This window comes from Colobus angolensis, unplaced genomic scaffold (genome assembly GCF_000951035.1).
Source record: "Colobus angolensis palliatus isolate OR3802 unplaced genomic scaffold, Cang.pa_1.0 Scaffold143, whole genome shotgun sequence".
NCBI lineage: Eukaryota > Metazoa > Chordata > Mammalia > Primates > Cercopithecidae > Colobus > Colobus angolensis.
In genome coordinates, this window is record NW_012114522.1 from 4,773,143 (window position 1) to 4,797,995 (window position 24,853).

The 24,853-nt window shown below is 46.1% G+C and overlaps 1 protein-coding gene across 2 annotated transcripts in view; it reads right to left on the minus strand.

Annotated features, from left to right (window-relative positions):
- Nucleotides 1–24,853, minus strand: part of STK32B (serine/threonine kinase 32B) — a 423,981-nt gene that overhangs the window by 285,213 nt on the left and 113,915 nt on the right. For both annotated transcript variants that reach the window (XM_011935426.1, XM_011935425.1), the window contains exon 3: nt 19,512–19,663. In XM_011935426.1, coding sequence (XP_011790816.1) covers nt 19,512–19,663 — 152 coding nt within the window. The remainder of the gene's footprint in view (nt 1–19,511; nt 19,664–24,853) is intronic.

Here is a 24,853-nt window from a genome sequence, read left to right on the forward strand (position 1 = left end):
TATATATGTTTAAGGTTTCCAGCTATGTAAGACAACTGAAGATTGTTTTTTACTTACATTGGTAATACCAAGTTTTAAGAATCCAGTTCAATGAGTTGATAAAAAGGTCAAGTCCCTAACAGTACAGGTGGTTCTCAGACAGGAAGGTGGTATACATATGACCAAGTGAGGTCACTGGAGTTTGAGACCAGCCTGACCAACATGGTGAAATCCCATCTCATCTAAAAATACAAAAATTAGCTGGGCATGGTGGCATGCGCCTATAATCCCAGCTACTCAGGAGGCTGAGGCATGAGAATTGCTTTCTTTTCCAGGACGTCACAGAATCAATTATCATCTAGAACATAGGTAATAACTTTGGACAGTCATTCCAATATTCTTTGTGTTTTGTTTGTTTTTCGTTTTGTTTGTTTGTTTGTTTGTTTGTTTTTGAGACGGAGTCTCACTCTGTCACCAAATTGGAGTGTAGTGGCGTGATCTTGGCTCATTGCAACCTCTGCCTCCCAGGTTCAAGCAACTCTCCTGCCTCAGCCTCCCAAGTAGCTGGGATTACAGGTGGCCACCACCAAGTCCAGTTAATTTTTTGTATTTTTAGTAGAGACAGGGTTTCACCATGTTAGCCAGGGTGGTCTCGAACTCCTGATCTCAGGTGATCTCCCTGCCTCAGCCTCCCAAAGTGCTGGGATTACAGGTGTGAGCCACTGCAACCATCCCATTCCAATATTCTTTTACTGGTTGAAAAGTACCCAGGAGTAAGCAGGTTGCTGGCCTAAGAAGGAGGAAGGGGAGGAGGTAGGAAGCACAAATCCGGTACATTTTATAAATGCCTCATATCCCTACTTCTATGTGAGCAAACAGCCACAGCCCTAGCTTGAAGAATATATTGGCAAATCAAAGGTACATGTCCTGCCAATCAAAAAGAAAATACAGGCTGAGGCCGGAGGACTGCTTGAGCCCAGGAGTTGGAGGCTGCAGCTGAGCTATGATTGTACGAATGCACTCCAGCCCGAAAAAAACAGAATAAGACAACCTCGTCTATAAAAGCAAACAACCCCAAAAAGAAAACACACACACACACACACACACACACACTTTGATATGGTTTGGATCTGTGTCCCCATCCAAATCTCATGTTCAATTATAATCCCCAATGTTGGAGGCGGGGCCTGGTGGGAGGTGACTGGATCATGAGGGTGGTTTTTCATGAATGGGTTAGCACCACCCACTAGATGCCGTCCTTGTGATAGTGAGTGAATGAGTTATCTTGAAATCTGATTGTTTAGAAGTGTGTAGCACTTCTCCTCCCTCATCCTGCTCCTGCCATGTAAGACATCTTCAGTAACGCTTCGCCTTCCACCATGATTGTAAATTTCCTGAGGCCTCCACAGAAACAGAAGCAGCTACGGTTGCTGTACAGCCTGCAGAACCACGAGCCAATTAAACCTCTTTTGTTTATAAATTACCCAGTCTCGGGTATTTCTTTACAGTAGTGCGAGAACTGCCCAATACACTCTTCTAGTATGAATTATGGAGAATATAATTAAAAATAAAAACTAAGGAGAATTCCTGAGATCAAGACGCACTGAAGTTCATCTTTCAATTGCTCTAGCACATACATTTTCACGGTAAACTCAGCATGCTATGGGGTAATTTATCACGCATGCAAACGGCACTGTCTTGTGTTGGGATCTGAGGATAAGAATGAGCAAAGGGCAAGGTCTCCACCCTTGAGAATCTCTGCCCAATGGGAGGACAGGTGGCTCCTCATCATTTCTTCCACCCTATTCTTTCTGAACTTCTGAACATACTAGGTCCCAAGCTATGGACCAAGTACAAATATCTACTTCACTATAACAAACATATGATCAAATGCTTACATGTGCCAGACACTGTTTAGGGAAACACAGCAGAAAACAATATACACAGGAGCATTGGTCTCAGAAAGCTCACATTTTTTTTCTGGGGATGGAAAAAATTTCTACAAAGAAGAAAGAAAACACGACATCAGAGACAAAAAGGGGCTGCGCTGAAATCAAAGAGGCAGGTGAGAGAGGGAGAACGCCTATGAGTGGACAAGGCCAGATGGTTTGGGACGGCCTCCCTGAAATGAACAAATTGTGGACCCTCTTTAAGGATGCTCAGATAGAACACGTGCAAAGCAGAGCCTGAGAGGTGCAGGGGCATGAGACGCACACCCTGCCAAGACAGCGGGGTAGGGAAAGGATTTCTGCTTCTGGAAGGAGGTGCCTAGCACAGGTGTCTCTGAAGCATGTGGGTTCTCGAATGCAGCAGTCTCCGTAGCTTTCAGTTCCTTGTGTCCACCATCACGTAAACGCACTTGTGTTCTGAATCAGCAAACGCTCTGAAATCCTTGCACATTTGTTGGCAACAATGGCCCTCGTGTCATCACCTTCCAAGATATTTATTCTAGTTTCACACATGTGGCTGGAAATAAAACCCAATCTCACTTGTGAAGAAGCCCCTACGGCTATGGACTATTCTGCAAGAGCAGGGGCCAGGATACTGGCACCGACTCTGCCAGGATGCAGAAGCACAGCTGGAGAAGCAACGGGCACACCTGTTATTCCCGCTGACCATCTCTGTAGGCTGCATGACGCAGAGGCTTCCAAGGCGCCCGGGAGGCAAGGGCTGTGGTGGGAGATGCTCAAGCCTGGAGTCAGCAGACATGGGTTGAAATACTGACTCCTCTGCATAAAGGCCTGAGGACCCTGGGGGAAGTACTCCACCTTTCGAGGCCTCAGTCTTTCATCTACCAAGCTGAGCTACCTGTTCACAGCATTCCCTTTCATTCACATTTGCAGGGGAAGAAGGTTCATGATCTGCCGAGGGAGGAGGATGAGGGGTGAGGGAGAGGAGATGAGGCCCAGTGTTGCAGAGCAGCAGTGACACAAGCTGAGAGCGGATTCCAACGTGCTCTTAAGGGTCAGGTTCAGAGACAGCGTCAGGAGGCACGAGGGGACAGGGGCCTACCCTATACCTATCACCTTGTTACCCTACTCTCTGCCCTGACTCCCCCAGGGATGGGCAGCCAAGCCTTAGAAAGTTCTGTGGCTGGGGGTTCCTCTTCTTCATGGGCCACAGGGACGGAAGGCATTGGGAGGCACTGGGGACCTTCCCCCCATAGCCGACAGGAGGAAGAAGAGGCGATCCAAAGGCTGGACTGGACACTTCCACCTATGTGTGTTCCTAAAAACGTTACACTCACAGAAGCAGAGAGTGGAACGGAGGGTGCCAGGGGCTGGGTGGAGGGGAGATGCCGGTCAAAGGGCACTATAAACTGTCGGTTATAGGAGGAGCAGGCCCTGGGCTCTGATGTACAGCATGGTGACTACAGCTGATAAGAATGAGTTGTGTACTCGAAATTTGCCAAGAGAGTAGAACTTGGTGTTCTCATCACACACAAAAAAGGGGACTGTGTGAGGTGATGGATGGGTTAATCAGCTTGAGTGTAGTAATGATTTTATAGTGTGTACACATATCAAAACATCACGGTGGATGCCATAAATATATACAACGTTTATTGGCCAATCCTACTTTAATAAAGCTGGAAGAAAAATTGTTTCATTTAAAAATAATATCCTATTGTGATCATGTTTAAACTTACGCTGTGAGTCAGCTTCATTATTTCCCTTAGCGATTTTGCTGTCGTGTGTGTGTGTAAATGTTATGAACTCAGAACAGCCTGGGGCTAGTGTCTTCTAAATAAATTGCACCTTCTGCTATGTTTTTATTAATAAAGCACCATTATTACTTTGGGGTGGAAAAGTCTTGAGCTTGATCTTCCAGGGCCCCGAGGACCAGGCTGCTGTGTTGCATGAGGTGTCCTGGAGTTGCACACAGCAGGGGTCTTGCTGGGAATTCAATAACACGAGGAATGTCTCGAATCCACAACATTCCCTTGTGATGGGTTTTCTAAGAAAATATCATCATTTTGGACTCAGGACCTCGCAATGTGAACCTTAAACTGATCCTGTCATTCGGTGCTAGCACCTCAGTGTGCTACACAATAGAAGCCCAGGTGGCCATTTATTAGTGAAGCATGCCTCCCTGGCAGCAGACGTTCACTCCGTGCTGTTTTCTATGTCTCTACAGTTGGACATGGGTCCTGATGCCCTGAGGCACTGCACGGTCTCTGGTTGGACAGGGAAGGTGTGTGGGGTTGCAGGGAGCACGTGCCATGCCCCTGTTGTATACCCCCCTCCCTCAGCCTGTGCCAGTCACTGACCTGGGAGCACAGTAATTAATACGGATTTGGAATAGGACCCTTTTCTTTAACCATTCAGGTGTTGCCTTCAATTTTACAAATTGCAATTTATTTTGTCAAGCCCGTAAGTCTTTTTTGGATTTGATCACATAGTCTGAGTCATCTATCTCCACTCATCAAAATCGGCTATGCTTGGGCCCAATTCTCAGCCCACGAAGCAGGCTGTGGGTGGTCAACTTTCAGACTCGCTGAGCAGGACAGACTAGGCTACCAGCTGCCAAAATGTTTGAGCAGCAGAAACCATTCCCTAAATGAAATCAAATGTAGAACACCAACAGGTTAAAAAAGGAATGCAGGATAAGACAGGGCAGAGGCCTGGTCCACAAACTCAACCCCATTGGCCCCCAAGTGACCCTAAGGAACTTCCTGGACCCCCTATGGCACCGTGGGAACCAGGGAAAACCAGAGTTTAAGGTTTTTACTTCACAGCAGAGAAAACGGAGGCCCAGAGAAGGAAAAGGTCTCAAAATTCGAGTTAGCAGATAAGATGCCACTGGCTGGGCTCAGTTTTCCCTCTGAAATTCCTCACAATTTCAAACAACTTTTATTGCATCAGGAAGAACAGTGCGGGCAGTGTTATGTTGTAGAGAGTGCAGGCTCTGGAGTCACAAAGGCTGGCTATGAATCGCAGGCCCGCTTCCTGCAAACTATGTGGCCCTGGACAATCATTTAGCTTCTCTGAGCCTCAGTTTCCCCATCTGTAATAACACCTGCCCTGGAGACCTGCTCCGAGTATCCAATGTCACAAAACCCAAGAGGTGCTACTTCTTCCGGGAGCTGCCCCTGATGTCTGCAAGGGATGACAAGGTTCGTCTTACTCCACAGTCTTAGAGCTTCCTGTGAGCATCCTTATTCGCACCGGCCAGAATTCTGAATTCTAGCTCTGTTTATAATGGTTTGAGTTTTGCCGATCTCCCTGTCCAGAATGAGAAAGCGGGCAGTCTTCAGGGTGAGCCATGACTCTTTTGCTCTGCCTATGTCACCAGTACTTAGGACAGTGCCCAGTACACAGTAGGCGCTTAACATGTGGAATGAACCCATGACACCAAATGCAGTGTGGCATCCTGGCACAGGGCACTCTGATCGCACTAGTCAAGCACGTGGCCCACTCCTTTACAGGTTTTCTAACCTCCCTCTGCCTCAATTGTCTCCTCTGCAAAATGGAGAAGCAAAGTTCCAGCCTAACAGGGGTCTGGTGAAGAATGAACGAGACGATGCCCGTGAAATGCTGACAGAGTGCCAGGTACCCCGTAAGTGCTTAATACATGTTAGCTATGAAAACTGTCACCATTACCCACCAACATATACAAGGTTACTTCCCTTCCTTCCCTTCACAAACTTACCCTGAATCAGAGGTATGGAGGTTGAAATCCCAGTTTTTCAGTCAATGTACAGGCTAGCAAAAGCATTTCTGTTGGGTTTAAAGGACTAAAGTGTTCCATTCTGATTCTGGTTTCCAGTTCAGTGTGGGTCCGTGTGAGTGAGGAACCAAGTGAGCTGGTCATGTACAGCTCTCCGCATATGACTTGTGGGGAAGACAAGGACATTTGTTCTTTCAACTAGCTCATTCAACAGCTACTTACTGAGCAACTACTAGATGCCAGCCATGGTTCTGAATGCTGGGAATAGAGTGGTAAAAATGTAGACAACACGCAAATTAAAACAACGGAATACCACTACACACCTATTAGAGTGAACAAAATCCAGAACACTGACAACTCCAAGTGCTGGTGAGGACATGGAGGGAGCAACAGGAACTCTGTTTCCTCGCTGGTGGGAATCCAAAATGGTACAGCCATTTTGGAAAAACAGATTGGCAATGTCTTACAAAAACTAAGCCTGCGCTTACTACACAATCCAGCAATCACTTTCCTTAGTATTTATCCAAAGGAGATGAAAACGTACATCTGCAGAAAAACTTGCACTCAGACGTTTAGAGCAGCTTTATTCACAATTGCCAAAACATGAAAGCAACTAAGATGTCCTTGGGTAGGTTACCGGGTAAGTAAATTGCAGTATGTATAGATAAGGGAATATTACTTGGCACTAAAAAGAAATGAATTATCAAGCCATGAAAAGACATAGAGGAAACTAAATTGCATATTACTAAGTGAAAGAAGCCAATCTGGAAAGTCTACACACTGTATGATATCAACTGGGTGACACCTTCTGGACAAGGCACAACTCTGAAAACAGTGAAAAGATCAGTGGTTGCCAGGGTGGAGGGAAGCGAGGGATGAATCAGCAGATCACAGAGGGTTTCAGGGCAGTGACATTGCTCCGTATGTCACTACGGTGGTGAATACACGTCATTATACATTTATCCAAACCTACAGAATGTGTAACACCAAGGGTGGACTCTAATGCATATACCATGGATCCTGGGTGATAATGATGTACCACCGTAGGTTCATCAAAGGTAAAAATTATACCACTGTGGTGGGGAAGGTGCTGCATGGGTGGGGGCAGCAGGCGCATGGGAAATCTCCTCTTAATTTTGCTGTGAACTTTTACATCTGTTTTTCTTTTTTTTTTTTTTGTTATTATACTTTAAGTTCTAGGGTATATGTGCACCATGTGCAGGCTTGTTACATAGGTATACATGGGCCATGTTGGTTTGCCGCACTCGTCAGCTCGTCATTTACATTAGTATTTCTCCTAATGCTATCCCACCCCAGTCTCCCTCCCCGACAGGCCCTGGTGTGTGATGTTCTCTGCCTTGTATCCATGTTACACCTGTTTTTCTTAAATAAAGTCTTATTAGAAAAAAACAAAAAGATGGCAGTTATCATCCTCATGGAGAGACATCTTTCTTCTAGTTGTGTGCTGGGGGAGAAAGGGGCATAGAAAATAAACAAGATAAGTAAAATGCATAATGTGTTCCCAGGTGAAAGTGTAGCCACACAGGAAGTGGGTTAGGGACAGCCAAGGTGGGGAGCAGCTTACAATTTTAGTTGAGAGGTCTGAGAAAGACCTGAAATGTAAGGTGACAGCAGACAGAGATCTGAAGGAAGTGAAGGGGTATGCCTTGCAGATTTCCAGACAAAATCACCCAGCCAGATAGAACAGTGAGCGCAAAAACCTGGCAGGGGTGGGGGGCGGGTCAGAGAAGGGACATGTGTGCCTGACGTCAGGGAAACTGTGGGGAGCTGCCATGTGACTTTCAAACACTTGAGGATCAAGGGCGCCACTGTTTCCAATTTAATTAAGCTCACTACGGCAGGCGAATACTTCCCATTAAAATGTATGCCATTCGAATGCTATTTCTGCCGTTCTTTGGGATGTGAACTTCACATAAAATTGCTCGGTCATCGAGCACCGTGGCCTCTGTCTGCACAGTCAACCACCTCTCACTAGCAATTTCATGCACATGAACTCTCCAGCAAAATTATAGGGTATTATTCACACTTTGGATTTTCTCAGAAGGAAGAATAATAATGTACACTGCTCCAGCAAATCATCTTTTCCACAGGGCTTCCATCCACGGGGTCTCATTTAGTTTGAAGCTCACAAAGCATGAAAGGGAGGGAGCTGTAGGTGTGTCCTACACGAGGAAACTGAGGCTTTCACACCTAGGAAGAGGAAAGGCCATTTTCCACGTCTACTACATTGTTGAGTATATAATCACCATGCTTCCTTCCTCTCCCTCAGAGTAGGATCCATCACTTACACTTACTCATCTTTTTATTTTTGAGGCTTAGCTTTGGGCCTAACTCTCAGAAGTTGGCTTTAGAAAGAGCATAGGCTTTGGTGTTAGATCTGAGTCTGGCAGGGTTGTGCTGGAGCCGACTTATACTAGCTCATCATAATCAAATGCTAAATCTTCAGAAATGTTGCAGGCTGTCTGACACCACGTTATGAGTTTGAAATCAACCATTATGAAAAACTATTTACACCATGGAAACTGGCAAACAGGGCTTGTCCCCACCACCTCCTCCGCCTCCCGGCCCCAAGACACTCCATCCTGGAGAGCTGGTTGTTAAGCATTTACCAGCACACCATTGTTTTTAATCCCAGTACTGACTCTCATTGGCTATATATTTTGCACAAATAACTTAATCCACTAGTCTTCAGCTTTTCCAGCTGTAAACTGGAGATAGTAACATCCACCTTGCATGATGGTTCTGAGGATTAATCAAGATAAAATATGAAAAGAGCTATGCACTGTAGGTGATGGATAAATGGTACTGGTACTACTATTACCAAATAGGTGTGGGATAAATTTAATAATTCCCCATGAACCAAGAGAGTTCTGGTTCAGAAGACCCTCGGGAAAGCCTGAAGAGCAGTCAGGAAAATGGGGACAAGAAGGTGCTGTGTTGTGGTGACAGAGAAGCGGAGTACCCCACACACAGTTCACAGGTCTGGAAGAGTCCTGGCTCTTCCACAAGACCCTGGGTAAACCCCATGGCTTCTCTGACCACTGGACAGATTCCCTCACTCACCTGCAGGAACTGCCTGACACACCAGAGCCAATCCCCCAAGCCCAGCTGTGATTTCCCCAATTCCTGTTTTTGCACTGTGTGTCCTCTGGCTCCTCATACAGCCCTCTAAACAGCTCAGCACAGGCCCGAGTGTCAGAGTGCACCCAGGTGGATCCTGTGACCCACACTCACAGCCTCCAATCCTGCCCCCTGAAGAGTAACAAACTCATGTCACTTACAAAGAAAATATTACACATCTGGTATTTTTAAAGCATAAGATGAAGTTTCCATGGTGCTACAAATGCTAGAACAGTCAAGAATGAGAGAGGGACTCTAGACAGGAGAGCAACACCTCTTACCCCTCTATTTACGGATGTTACCATGGTGATGGGCGTGTCCGGGAGGCACTGGAGACTGACGAAGACGTCACTAATTGGAACTGGGAAAACCCCAGGGACATTCTCCATCTCTGTGTGTCAGGGATAGACCAGGATATCACCTAACCCTCCAGGGCATGGTGGGTGTTTGAAATCTCTATAGTTTTTAAGTTACCCCAGGACACCAAAGCACGATAACCAGCCAGTATGGAGGGAAGAGAGCAAGCAAGACAAGTGACTGCTGGTTAGCATCTGTCTTCTCTCACCTGTAAGGCAGGGAGGAACTGTCTTCCTCCCTCATAGTTCTGCCACCAGGGTCTAGCACAGCATTTGGCATGTCAGGGGCCCTTAACAGCACTGCATGAATTAATCTACTAAACGTCAGTTGCTGGGGAGACAGAGATGAATAAGGCATGGTCCCCTTCCTCAAGCAGCCCACTGCTCATGGAGGAAACACACCCCCCAGCAGATAACCATGACAGAGCTGCCTTTGTGCCCTAACAGGATCTGGGAGAAAGCACCACTGTCTGGGGCTGGTGTCCCGAGGAGGGCTGATGGAGGAGGTGAGGCCTGGACTATGAACTCCAAGAGGACAGGAGCCATACTGACTGTCTTCACCACTGCACCTTAGAAATTAGAAGAGTGCCTGGTACCCAGTAAGAGCCCAGTGAATATCGACTTAATGAACGAATTCCTGTGGAGAATGAGCAGGAGTTCTCACAGTGAACGAAGAGGAGATGGTGTTCCAGGCAGAAGGCACAGCCTGTGCAGAGGCCTGGAGAGATGAGAACAGCAGGATGTATTACAGATCACCAAAACCAGTTAGTATGGATGAGAACAAAAATGGCCCAAGATGGTAGTAGGGGTGAGTGTCAGGGGATGAGACGGGACATAGTGTTACAAGCTAGGTCAGAGAAAGACATTTATTCTGAGGGCTTCGGGAGCCATTGTGGTATTTTATGCAGAGACACGGTAGGCACAGACTTACGCTTTGACACGATCTGTCCTGTGAAAAGCACATGGGTGATGGGTAACTGGCTGGGCATTGAAACACTAGTTAGGAGCCTATTACCAACAGTTCAGGCTAGGGACAATTGCTTCCGTGGAAATGACACTGCTCAGCATCAAGAAATTGTAAGACTGAGAAGCTTTGTCAAAGGTTTCCCTGGGGCCTTCCAGTCTCTGTCCTCCCCCAAGTCCCTTTCCCTGCCCTCCAATGCTTCAGCCAGATCGGCTCTGCCTTCGAATACTTAATATAGTTTTATTTTAATCAAAGCTCTCAACACTTAAAATGTAGCCTTTGATTTAAGTGATTGTTTCTTGGCTTAGACTGGCATGTAAATATCCGTGTATGGACTCCGTCCATCGCTACTCAAAGATGATTCTAGAAATCTACATTGCCCTGAGAACCATTTAAACTAAGTTCTGACATCTATTCTCATCCTGAGAATGTTCATTCATTCTCTCAGCTATTTAGGCACCAGACAGGGACAGATGCCTCCCCCCTCCAATTTTAAACAAAACAGATTAACAGTGAGTCTAGTAAATACAGTCAATTAGATAAGTAGAAATAGAATTTCAAAATATGTTCCGAACATATGAATGAACTACTGACCCATTAACATTCAATCAGGATAACAGTCTAATGCTAAACACGCAAGACACATTTTCCAAAAGTCCGTGTCCTCACGTTTGACGCTGGAGGAGGAGGAGAGAACACACAGTCACACGGAAATGTGAAGCAACCTCACTTCAGGTGCTTAACTAGCCAGAAGCCAACCTCAATGGAAAAGTGCCAATACAGGCACACCTCATTTTCCTGTGCTTCTCTTGACAGCACTTAGCAGATACTGCATATTTTACAAAGCGGAGATGTGTGGCAACCCTGCATCAAGCACGTCCATCGGTGCCATGTTTTCCAACAGCACATGCTCACTCTGTGTCTCTGTCACATTTTGATAATTCCTGGAATATTTCGACCTTTTTCATTATTATGATATTTGTTGTGGCAGTGATCTTTGTTTTCTTTTTCTTTTTTTCTTTTTTTTTTTTTTGAGACGGAGCCTCGCTCTGTCGTCAGGCTGGAGTGCAGTGCTGCAATCTTGGCTCATGGTAACCTCCGCCTCCGGGGTTCAAGCAATTCTCTTGCCTCAGCCTCCCGAGAGTAGCTGGGATTACAGGCGTGCGCCACCATGCCCAGCTAATTTTTGTATTTTTGGTAGAGACGGGGTTTCACCATGTTGGCCAGACTGTTCTGGAACTCCTGACCTCAAGTGATCCGCCCACCTCAGCCTCCCAAAGTGATCAATGATCTTTGATATTACTACTGCGATTGTTTTGGGGCATCGTGAGCTGCACCCATATAAAAAGGTAAATGTAATCAATAAATATTGTGCATGTTCTGAATGCTCCATCACTGGTCGTTCCCCTCTCTCTCTCCCGCCCCTTGGGTCTCCCTACTCCCCGAGACACAATACTGCAATTAGGCCAAGTAATAACACTACAATGGCCTCTGAGTGGTCAAGTGAAAGGAAGATTCCTGTCTCTCAATTTAAATCAAAAGCTAGAAATGATTAAGCTTAGTGAGGAAGGCATGTCAAAAGCCAAGATAGGCTAAAAGCTGGGACTCTTTTGCTGAGCAGTTAGCCAAGTTTTGAATGCAGAGAAAAAGTTACTGAAAGAAGTTAAAAGTGCTACTCCAGTGAACACACCAATGATAAAGAAGAGAAACAGTCTTATTGCTGATATGGAGAAAGTTGGAGTGGTCTGCCTAGAAAACCAAACTCGCCACAACATCCCCTTAAGCCAAAAGCCTAATCCAGAGCAAGTTTCTAACTCTCTTCAATTTTATGAAGGCTGAGAGAGGAGAGGAAGCTGCAGAAGAAAAGCTGAAAGGCAGCAGAGGTTGGTTCCGGAGGTTTAAAGAGGAAAAAGGCTGTTTCCGGTACATAAAAATGCAAAGTGAAGCAGGAAGCGCTGATGGAGAAGCTGTCCCAAGTTACCTAGAATATCCTGCTAAGGTCATTGACAAAGGTGGCTACACCAAACAACAGCTTTTTCAATTAAACAAAACAACCTTATACTTATATAAGAAGGTGAACTTAATAAATGTTGTGTGTGTTCTGAATGCTCCAATCACTGGCCACCCCCCATCTCACTTCATAAAAGTGTTGGAGGTAGATGCTATCTAGGAGTTTTACATCTATAAAGAAGTCAATGGCTGGTTTTATTTTATTTTTTAATTTAATTTTTTTTTTTTTTTGAGATGGAGTTTTGCTCTTGTTGCCCAGGCTGGAGTGCAGTGGCGGTCTCAGCTTACCACAACCTCTGCTTCCTGAGTTCAAGCGATTCTCCTGCCTCAGCCTCTCCAGTAGCTGGGATTACAGGCACGCACCACCATGCCCGGCTAATTTTGTATTTTTAGTAGAGACAGGGTTTCTCCATGCTGGTCAGGCTGGTCTTGAACTCCTGACCTCAGGTGATCTGCCCGCCTCAGGTTCCCAATGTGCTGGGATTACAGGCATGAGCCACCATGCCCAACCAATGCCTGGTTTTAAAACTTCAAAAAACAGGCTGACTCTTGCTAGGGGCTAACGCAGTTGGTGACTTTAAGTTGAAGCCAATGCTCACTTACCATTCCAAAAATCCCAGGGCCCTTAAGAATTTTGCTAAATGTATTCTGCTTGTGTTCTATAAATGGAACAACAAAGCCTAGAAGACAGCACATCTGATTACAGAATGGTTTTCTAAATATTTTAAGCTCACTATTGAGAAAACAATACCACTGCTCAGAAAGCAAGATTCCTTTCAAAATATTACTGCTTCTTGACAATACACCTGGTCACTCAAGAACTCTAATGGAGATGTACAAGGACATGAATGTTGTTTCCATGCCTGCCAACATAACATCTAACCTGCAGTCCGTGGATCAAGGAGTAACCTTGACCTTCACGTCTTATTATTTAAAAAGCACATTTTGGGGCTGGGCGCGGTGGCTAACATCTGTAATCCTAGCACTTTGAGAGGTCGAGGCAGGCAGATTACCTGAGGTCAGAAGTTCAAGACCAGCCTGGCCAACGTGGTGAAACCCCATCTCTACTAAAAATACAAATAGTTGGGCACGGTGGCAGCCACCTGTAGTCCCAGTTACTCAGGAGGCTGAGGCAGGAGAATAACTTGAACCCGGGAGGCAGAGATTGCAGTGAGCCGAGATCATGCCACTGCACTCCACCCTAAGTGACAGGGCAAGACTCTGTCTCAAAAAAAAAAAAAAAGAAAAAAAAAAGGATATTTTGTAAGTCTACAGCTGCCAGTGATCATGATTCTGCTGATGGATCTGGGCAAAGCAAATTGAAAATCTTCTGGAAAGAATTTGCCATTCTAGATGCCATAAGAACATCTGTGATTCATGGGAGGTCAAAATATCACCATTAACAGGAGTTTAGAAGAAACTGATTCCAACCTTCATGGGTGACCTTTGAGAGGTTCAAGACTTCAGTGGAGGGAGTTACTGCAGATGTGGTGGAAGTAGCAAGAGAACCAGAATTAGAAGTAGAGCTGGAAGATATCACTGAACTGTTGCAGTCTCATGACCAAACTTGAATGGGTGAGGAGCTGATTCTTACGAATGAACAAAGAAAGTTTCTGAAGATGGAACCTACTCCATATGAAGATGCCATGAATATTTCTGAACCAATTCAAAGGATTTAGAATATCACATAAACTTCGTTGAGAAATCAGCAGCAGAGTTTTAAAGGATTTTAAACGATTGACTCTATTTTTGAAAGAAGTTCTACCATAGGTAAAATGCCATCAAATAGCATCTCATGCTACAAAGAAATCTTCCGTCAAAGGAAGAGTTAATCATCGTGGCACACTTCATTGTTGTCTTAATTTAGGAAGTTGCCACAGCAATCACCGCTCTGATCAGTCAGCAGCCGTCAACATCAAGGCAAGACACTCCACCAGCAAAAAGATTAAAACTTGTTGAAGACTCAGATAATCATTAGCATTTTTAGCAATAAAGTATTTTTAAATTATGGCATGTACATTGTTTTTTAGACATAATCCTATTGCACACTTAACTGACTACAGTATAAACAACTTTTATATGCACTGAAAACCAAAAAATTGTGTGACTTTCTTTATTGTGACATTTGCTTCATTGTGGTCTGATACTGAACCTGCAATATTTCCGACATATGCCTGTAATGGCAGTAACAGTGGAGACCTTTATTAGTCACCTTAGGTTACCATACAAAAAGCCATATATTGGGGGCCTCCAGCAACAGAAATTTATTTCTCACAGTTCTAAAAGCTGGATATCTGAGCTCAGGGTGCCAGCAGGGGCAACTTTCTTGTTGCATCCTTAATGAGATCTCTCTGTGTGTGTGTATGTCTCTCTCTCACTATCCAGCTTTCTCTCTCCTTTATATAAGACCACAGTCCTATCAGATTAATGCCTCACTGTTATGACTTCATTTAGCTGTAATTACCTCTTAAAGACCCTGTCTCCAGATACAGTGATATTGGGGGCTAGGGTTTCAACATATGAATTTGAGGCAGGGGGACACAATTGGGTCCATAGCAGCATCATAGCCATCAAGAGGCAGAGCTAGGATGAGAATCTGGGAGGTCAGACCTTAGAGCCAAAGTGTTGAAACACTCACACTGCTTTTCTTCCCTCAACTTTCCTCCTCTGCCACACCCATTCCACCACGGCTCCCACTACTGGGCCACCCTCACTCTCTGGGGCATGGCTTTTCTTTTCCTCTCTCCTTTGCCTTCATTGTCTTAAACCCAAGAGAGTAAAACAGCTTTGCATTAGAACAAGTGAAAATATTGCACTTGGCCGGGCACGGTGGCTCAAGCCTGTAATCCCAGTACTTAGGGAGGCCGAGACAGGTGGACCACAAGGTCAGGAGATCGAGACCATCCTGGCTAACACGGTGAAACCCCGTCTCTACTAAAAAATACAAAAAACTAGCCAGGCGAAGTGGGCGCCTGTAGTCCCAGCTACTCAGGAGGCTGAGGCAGGAGAATGGCGTAAACCCGGGAGGCAGAGCTTGCAGTGAGCTGAGATCCAGCCACTGCACTCCAGCCTGGGCGACAGAGCGAGACTCCATCTCAAAAAAAAAAAAAAAAAGAAAAGAAAATATTGCACTTGACAACTCCACTTAGGTCATCACAGGCTTAGGAGCACAAATCATTCATTCTTTAGAGGCAAAACTGCTATGGAAATTAATCAATGCAGGCCTTTGCCTCTGCCAGTTACAGAGCATGTCAGCAAAAAAGAATAATGAGAAGGTGTACAGTCAGGATTTCCAAGGCTGCAATAATTCACCCTCCATATAAAGTGATGAAAAGCTGATGTATCATTAATATAAGTGGTGGTATCCTTATGACCCCGACAGGCAATTCCACACTGTGTCCTCTTCCGGTAGGGGTGAGAGAGGCCACCAAAGACTAGCACAGCTGGAAGAGAGCCATTAGCGAAGAGGTAGGGTGTGGTGCCAAGCAGGGAGGGGCCAGGGCCCCATCACAGCAGCTGTGGTAGGGAGGTGACCAGAGTGGGCCATGAAACCAGACAGCCTGGCTTCATGTCCCACCTCCTCCACTTACTAGTGGCATGATTCAGTTGCCCCATCTGTAAAATGGGACCAAAAATAGTGGGATAATAGTAGGAAATGAAAAGAGCTGTGGGGAGAATTGAAGAAGTTCAGGAAGACACATATCAAGTGCCCCGGAGATATTAGTGGTCAGCTACCTGTAAGAACTGGAAGCATTAGGGCATGGTGGGTCTGTCTGAGTCTGAATTGCAAATCACATGGTTCAGGCAAGATAGTGAACTGCTTGGGGCCCTGCTTTCTGTCTCTGAGAAATGAGCAGGGCTGATAGGGAGTCTCCTGGATAAGGACACGTGCATGTTGGTAGCAGGCACCAGTCCTGGAGCCGCACAGACTCTACTTGTTTTCTTCTGGAAACAGCTGTGAATTTCTCTCTGGAGAGCCCCTTCCCTCACTGCCTGTCCATGAGACTCAATGGGATAAACCTCCTGCACTGTCCTCCGCTGTGTCAGGAATGGGCGTGTGACCCAAGCCAGGTCTGTCACTGCCCACAAGCCTCAGCCTCTGCTGCAGCTGTTCAGCTGGCAGGAGAAATGGGACTTGCCAGGACTCAGTATGACTCCTGGGTCTGAAAACAAAGCTAACACAGGGGAAAGCAAAAGAAGGCAGAACAAGACCAACATCAGCTCTCAGTCTAAACGTTTTAGTTATGAAAGCCAGTTCCCTTTTGTGCTTAAGCAAGTTTAGGTTTTTCTCCTTCATAACAAAATAAATCCTGACCCCTGTAGTGTGCAAAGTTCTGAGTACTGACCAATGATCTGGTGACCTTTCTCCTTTTAACTTGTAGCTTGAAGGGCCATCGTCTATCAATCTACCTATCAATCATCTATCTATTTAGCTATCATCTATTCATTTATTAATCATCTATCATCTGTTAATCTAGCCTATCATTTATCTATCATCTATCTAATATATCCATCTATCGTTGGTCTATCATCTATGTATTTATCTATCATCTATGCATCATACATATAGGCATGTATATACGATAATAGGTGGATACTATATAAATAAGTGATGGATACTCCTATTTATCTGATATGGCTGATACGGTCTGGCTGTGTCCCCACCCAAATCTCATCTTGAATTACAATCCCCACAACCCCCATGCGTCATGGGAGGAACCCAGTGGGATGTCTTTGAATCATGGGGCAACTTCCCCCATGCTGTTCTCGTCATAGTGAGTGAGTGAGCTCTCATAAGACCTGATGGTTTTATAAGCATCTGGCATTTTCCCCACTGGCACTCACTCCATCCTGCTGCCCTGTGAAGAAGGTGCCTGCTTCTCCTTTGCCTTCTGCCCTGACTGTAAGTTTCCCGAAGCCTCCCCAGTCATGTGAAACTGTGAGTCAATTAAACTTTCCTTTATAAATTATCCAGTTTGGGCAGTTCTTTATAGCAGTAGGAGAGTGAACTAATACACATACACACATATATAACCTCTTACAGTGAACAATAGTTTTAATTACAGAAAATATACTTTCATGTCTTCTTTTCAGTTAATTCTCAAAACAGTCCTAGCGGTAAATAAGGCATTATTACGTCATTACGACAAGTGAGGAAGCTGAGGCCCAGAGAGTCTGAGGGGTGACTCCAAAGTCAAGCAGTAGGCTCACCCCTTTCTTGCTTATGATGGAAATAAAATACAAAGCCACTAAAGGCTGACATTTGCAGATAATTTTCTTATATACCCAGCCCTGTCATGTAACCAAAGGGCATCTGTCGCTAGACCATGAACAGAGGATCAAGAAATGGTGCCCGAGGTTGGGCGCAGTGGCTTATGCCTGTAATCCCAGTACTTTGGGAGACTGAGGTTCGCAGATCACCTGAGGTCAGGAGTTCGAGACCAGCCTGGCCAATGTGGTGAAATCCTGTTTCTACTAAGAATATAAAAATTAGCCAGGTGTGGTGGCGGGAGCTTGTAATCCCAGCTACTTTGGAGTCTGAGGCAGGAGAATCACTTAAACCTTGGAGGCAGAGATTGCAGTGAGCTGAGATTGCACCATTGCACTCCAGCCTGGGTGACAAGAGTGAAACTTCATCTCAAAAAAGGCTGCTCCAACACATTCCTCTCCTTTAACACATATCATACAAGCTCCACTAGGCATCTGATCTTAGTCCACCTAAAGGAGTCCCACCTGAAAAACTTCAGGTTCAGAGATATTCATCTCAGAAGCATTTACATTGGCAAAATAATTAGAAACAGCCCAAGTAACCTATGTGACAGAATGAAGGTTTGATTAGATGGTTTATTGTGCTTTTCCTTAGTGGAATATTATGTAGCCATTAAAAATGATTTACAAAAAGTTTGCAGTAATAAGGAGATAGTGCTCCTGCCAGATATTAATTCAGAAAAAAAAAACAGAATACAAAATTCATCTGAATGTTTATATATCAATAACACATACAGTTATATGTCATTTATATGAAAAAAATACAAGAAAAGGAGTATAAAAATAATTACACATGAAAATTTAATCTGAGCCTTCATATGTTGCTGTTTGGATTAAAGATTCACTTTAGAAAATTCCCTTGCACAGCAATCAAAACATGAAGGGGTTTATTTATCCCAAACAATCAAAGTGTTTAGATCACTGTGCAGAGACACAAGGAACTCTCAGTGGATACTGAGACTCCGGCAGACAAGATTTGGTTTGGGTTTTCTCCATGGCAATGCCCACGTCTGTGGCACCTGGCACGCACACCTTAATTTTCTCAAATGGGACAATCTGTGTTTCTCTTTGTCCTGCTATCATTCAATGTTCAAAGTGCTTCTAAGTGTGCAAAGCAACCAAAATCAGTGGTGGTAAAGTACGTGCAAAGCTAGACTTACCCCTCCGGGGTGGCCGTCCCAGCTCTTACGGTCAGTGGGTCAACAGAGTCGCTGAATGAAACAGTCAGAATTCGTTTCCTAAAGTAGCCTGTTCTCCCTCTCCCCTTCAATACAATCCAGCTTAGGAAACACTTGCTAAGTCCCTCCAATGCGTCAGATACTGTGTTAGACTACCAGAAACGAGCAATTTCTGTGTGAGGACAGAGAAGTAACCCAATAATCTGGGTCCACTGTGATAAAGATGGTGTTAGGTCAAACACAGGACAAGACTGAGGTCATGAGGGGCACTCAGCTGGCCTGTGGGTCTTCAAGGGCTCTTGACCTAAGGGTTTCCTAAGCTGGGTGCCAGGAATGCACAAGTGTTGGTTAGGTGACACTGGAGATGGGGACGTGAGTGTTTTAGGAAGAGATTTCACACGCAAAAGCACAGAGGCAGGGAACTACCAACAGGATGTGTTTCTAGGATGCAAATTTAAAGTGAAGATAATAGCCAAGGATGGGTTGGAGTGAGAGTTCTGAAACATGGGTCATGGCAGGTTTTGGGGGCTGGATTGAGAATTTCGAATTTGGTACTTCCGTGATGGGCAGCCACCTGTACGGAAGTAGAATACTGGTTCCCAGGGGCCCTTCCTGCCATCAGCTCTACGGCTGTGACTTTCTGAAACACTGAGCTCCCCACTCCCTTTAGTAGCCTATCTTTGGCATTCTCTTATAACGTTCCACATATCTTCTCAAATACACAAAACCTTTCTCCACTTATTTTCCACTCTGATTCATCAGATAAGAGGACAGAATTAAAATGAAAATGAAACATATGCCTATAGACTTCATCAGAAAACGTATTCTACAAAATAGTTAAGAATAACCGAACCCAGAACATTTCATCCCTTTCTCTTTACAATGCAGAAGAGTCCTTCAAATTTGCATTTGGCTCCCCATAGGAGCCCTGGATGGAGCCACACTCACCATAGATTGACCAGGAAGGGGTGCTCCAGCCCTTGCATGATCTGCAGCTCCCGGAAGACATTCCGAACCTCATCCCTCTCGATGCACTTCTGCTTGTTCATGTACTTCATTGCATACATTTTCTTAGTGTCTCGCTTCTGCACGATGCATACCTGAGCAAGAGCCAAAGGGCAGAACATTCAGGCCACCAATGGAAAAGGAAGACAAAGGAGAAAAGCCACCCCGCACTGCATTTTTACTTCTGGATTCACGTCCCTGTTCTTAAAATCTGCTAGTGGAGCAGCTCTACTAAGTGAGCCACAACCTCTCTGCATCTGCAAAATGGAGGAGTTGGACCAGATTCATCGGTTTATTAAATATTTACATGAGCACTGGCCAGGTACTAAGGGCTGAAAGAGGAGATGCAAACACAGAAGACGGAAGAAGCAGGCCTGCCCTCAAGGGGCTCACAGCCCATGAGGAAAATAGATAAAAGCAAAAAGCACCAGTGACTATAACCCTGAGATGTGTGGCATGCACAAGTGTTGCAGACTCTGTGCCCACCTGAAATCTCACCTTTCCTACTTCTCCACCCACCTGCCTGACTTCCATCCACCAGTCCTGCATTTCTCTCCCTGAGGACTCTCTTTTGCCAGTAGGGCCTACTTTGTTGCCCGTGCAGCAGACCAGCCAAGGCAGGGAATTAATGTTCTCAGAGCAACACTCGATCCATGACTGTTAGAAACTGCAGTATCAGTACCCCCTCTCCCTTGCCCATCACCTGGGATGAGGCTGAGGCCGGTGTTTTACTGGCTCCTGGAGTTTGTAAGTTTGCCCAGCCCCGCAGTGGGGTAACAGGCTTGACAGCACACCCTTTCCTGGCTGTCTCCCTTCCTATCCTTCCCTGTGTTCTCTTTGCCTCTCCCATGCCCTGTCCTCAAATCCTTGCCTTGGAGCCCGATTCTGGAGAAACCCAAACTCAGGCACATGGGTTCTGGGGGAGCACAGGAGAAGCTGTGAACAGCTATGATGGAAGTGGTCCTGTATTGAACACTCTACTGCAGGCCAGACACTGAGCAAATTATCTCCTTAATCATCTCACTGAATCCCTATGAGAACCTTATGGATAAAGCATGAGGAAGCTATAGCCCCAAGTGTACTAATTAACTTGTTCAGAGTTCAACAAACCACCAAGTGGCAGGGTGGGGGTTCAAATCCATATGGCCTGGACTTTTGAGTGACTGCCTTAGCTGGGGGCAGTTGGGGGCAGGGTGGGAGGATGGGAGCTGTCAGAGAAGGCTCTCCACAGGATCAAAACCGGGGGGCAAGCTCTAAAGGACGGGAAGACGGTAAGGGTGAAGGAAGAGGCTTCGAAGGAAAGGGAACCCTGTAAAGGAGGGCATGGAGCCGAGGAGACACAGCAAGCATGGCAGGAAGTCAGCAGGGCTGACATGCACCACGTGGCATGGACAGTTAACAAGGATTGTATGAGCTAGTCTTCCCAACATCCTAAGGAAGGACTGTATTGGTTCCTTGGACAGTTAGCAAGAATTGTATGAGTTAATCTTTCCAACACCTCGAGGAGGGATTGTGTTGGTTCCTCAGGTTGCTATAACAGTACCTCAAACTGGGGGGCTTAAATAACAGAAATGTATTGGCTCATAGTTCTGAGGGCTGAAGTCCAAAACCAGGTGTTGGCAGGGCCCTGCCCCCTCTGAAGGCTCCTGCGGAGATCCTCCCCTGCCTCTTCCAGAGTGGAGCAGCTCCAGCAACCCCTGGTGCTTACAGCTGCAGCAGCTGGTGCTCCAGCAACCCTTGGCTTACAGCTGCAGCACTTCCGTCCTAGCCTCCGTTGTCACATGGCATCCTCCCCTATATCTCTGCGTCATTCATCTTCTTATAAGGACACCAGTCAGTGTAGACTTAGGGCCTACCCTAATCTAGTATGACTTCATCTTAACTAATTAGACTTACAATGATGCCATTTCCAAATAAGGCCACATTCTGAGGTTCCAAGAGGACTTGAATTTGGAGGGAGTGGGACACCGTTCCATCAAGGACAATGACTATTACTATCCCTGCTTTACAGAGAAAGGAAAGTGAGGCCTAGAAAGGTTTTAGTGCTTTCTGAAGGCTCAACTCCAACCTGGGCTCTCTGCTTCCCCAGCTCTCACTTTTCAACCACAGTGCGGCCTCCCTGAGAAACGGGACATGCGGAAAACGCCAGCAATAACACCGTCGGCCTGAGGACCCAGTGAAGGAGCTCAGGGTTTTCTCCTGGCATCACAGTCGCTCTTCTGTTGAAAACTGGACCCCATTCAGCTCTGACACGTTGCAAATCTATTCGAGGCAGATACAGTACGATGGCAGAAGCTTGAATTCCGACTCCGGCTTTGGTTCTTGCTGCCTCTCTTGGCCTCAGTCTCAGCATATGTCTGAACTGAGTCAGCGAAACCCACCCGGCACCACTGGGGTGAAACTAAACAGGACTGGGAAGTGGGAGTGCCAGGCGGCACTGAGGGAGGATAAAATGTCAACTGCATCTCAATTAAATAGCATGTTTCATGAAATCTCCAAAAAGATGTTCTTTCCAGAGTAAAATTTGCGGCATGAGGTCGAAGGCCCACGGAACACCCATTTCCAGTAGTGAAGGCGAGAATATAAAATGCAAGGAGGCAAAGGTATGATGTGCAAACGTACCTCAGGGGTCCTGGCTTTGTGGGAATCCAAGCAAAGACTTCTGAAGGCCCGGGCACCAGGCCCTGAGACCCACGTCTGATGCCAGACATGTCGTGGGAGGATAATCCCACTAATTAGAATTTGTCATCTCTCTCACTTCTCATTTGCCTTCTCAGAAGAGACGGCGGGCACTGCCTCTGCAGGGCTGGGACCTGACTGTCAGCTGGCTGCATCACTGTGAAAAGCTTAGACTGGGATGAGAGTCTGTGCAGCGCCCCCGGGGCCGCGTCCCTTCAGATAAAGACATCCATGGTGCTCCTGGGTTTCAAGGGATGGCTCTCACCTCAGCTCAGAGACATTTTAGGAACTGGAAGAGATTCTCCAAAATTAAAACTGCCTTTCAAAGAGAACTAATGATTTCAATAGAGCTTGGAGGTTTGACTTTTCAATTTAAGCAAAAGCAGGCAGTTGGTACAGGATATTGGATGCAGCCTGGAAGTTCTGATTTGCAAATAAGAGAGACCAAGGATCAGGGGTCTTGGCCAGCTTGATGCAGAGCCCTGAGTGCGGCTGGGATCCATCAATCATCTGGACCTTGGCGACCTCCTCAGTAAATGGAGGGCTAAGACCACATGCTCTCTAGGGCACCTCAGAAGCATTCCGTTTCTCAGGAATACATAGCAAAGAGGGCTAGACCAGGGGTCAGGAGAGCTGGGCTCTGAGCCTAGCCCTCTTGCAGACTATGAGTGGGGCTGTGCACAAATCCTGGCCCCTCTGGACTTGCTTCCTCACTGATCAAGAAGGGTTGGTAACAACAACTGAATTAACCTGACCAGGAGATAAAGGCTTAAAAAAAAAAAAGAGCCAAGTTATATCTAATGCACTGAGTGGAGACAAGGGTCTTCCTGGGAGTCAGAGTCACAAAGAGTTTGAGCTCAGGGGCTACTCTGAGCAGGGCTTAAATTCCAGCTCTTTGCTGTGTGACCACAGGCAAGTCGCCCACCGTCTCTGAGCCTCATTCTGCTCATCAGAGCTCCTGCTGTTCACCCTGTGCTAATACGGTGTGAAGCTAGCAGCCGCCTGCAGCCTGCAGTCTGCAGCCTGGAAAAGGGCTCACTCCAGAATCTGACCGTGCTGCTGCCTTAATCTGGGACTTGCAGCCTCTAGAAACGGGAGAAATAAATCTCTGTTAAGACACCCAGTCTATGGCATGTGTGACAGCAGCCCAGGCAGACCAAGACAGTGCCCTTATTTGGATAAGGGTCTTTGCAGATGTAATAGTTAAGGATCTCAGGATGAGCTCATCCTGGATTAGGATGGGCCCAAATTAAATGACGAGCGTCCTTATAAGGGAAGAGGAGGAGACACATCCAGGGTGAAGGCTACGTGAGGACGGATGCAGAGGCTGGAGTGATAAATCTACAAGCCAAGGAATGCCGAGGCTGACCAGCAGCACCAGAAGCTGGGTGACAGCATGGGACAGACCCACCTTCAGAGTCTCTAGAAGGAAACTACCCTGCCCACAGCTGGATTCAAGACTTCTGGCCTTCAAAACTGTAAGGTAATAAATTTCCATTGTTTTAAGCTACCTGGTTTAGGAAGCTATCACAATCTCTAAGTGTCCACCACTGCCACCCACCAGTGTGGCTAAATAACCTGGCCAAACACTCTGTGGTCCTCAGTCTCCTCCACTGTGAAATGGATCTACAGAGCCACCCCTCCCAGGTCCACAGTCAGGTCTCCACGGGACAGAGCGGCAAGAGCCAGCCACAGCATGTGGCCCGTGTGAAGCAGCAGAAAACACAGGCTGGTGGAGTAAGGGGCGGACTGATGCCTGGACCCAAACCCTGAGCTTCTGGCAAAGTGTCCTCTCTCCACGGGTTCCCTGTAACTAGAGTGATTTCTGGTATTTTAAGGTTTAATGTTTGGAATTTCAGAAATAGGGAGAATTCACTGATAGCTTCCAAACTGGCCACCCCACCTCTGCTCTGGTCTCTGTAGATGTCCTTTTGCCTGGTGAGAATGTCTGAAAAATCAAAGACTTAAAGCCTGCAAGGGCCTTCTTTTGCCTTCAAAAAATGTTCGAGGTCAAGGTCTTGGCATTCAAAGACCTTGTCCCCTCCAACATCTCTCTCTCTCTCTCTCTCACACACACACACACACACACACACACTCTCCACTCTATCTCAAACTCTTTAGAATTTCTTTGTAGATTTTCTCTAGTACCAACTTCTCCTGCCCTTGTTACCTCCTTAAATGACCTACTGCCACCCAATCTGGCCTTCCCAGACTGGCTAGCTCCATCTCTGTCCAGACGTTACATCTTCTGTAATCTTCCCTTTAATCCTCGAAGCTGTATGTGCTGCCCTTCCCACTGAGCTGCCATAAGTCCTGTTTCTACTGTAAGGCTTGACATACTGTATTATAAACCCGTTATGATCTGGCAGTCAGACTCCAAGCACCCTGAAGACAGAGGCCATGTCAACTCAGTTCCTGTTCAGGGGCTCACATGTGTGAAAGTGTCACCTTTCTGCATTAGCATATTTCACTTACTCTGCCTGGAATACCCTCCCTGCAAGCCTTCTCCTGCCTCACTCCTTGCCTGCCACTGACTGACCTCAATGCCTCCCTGGCCCTGACCTCCAAGTCTGAATCCTCAAAGCAGCTGAATTTCATACACACTG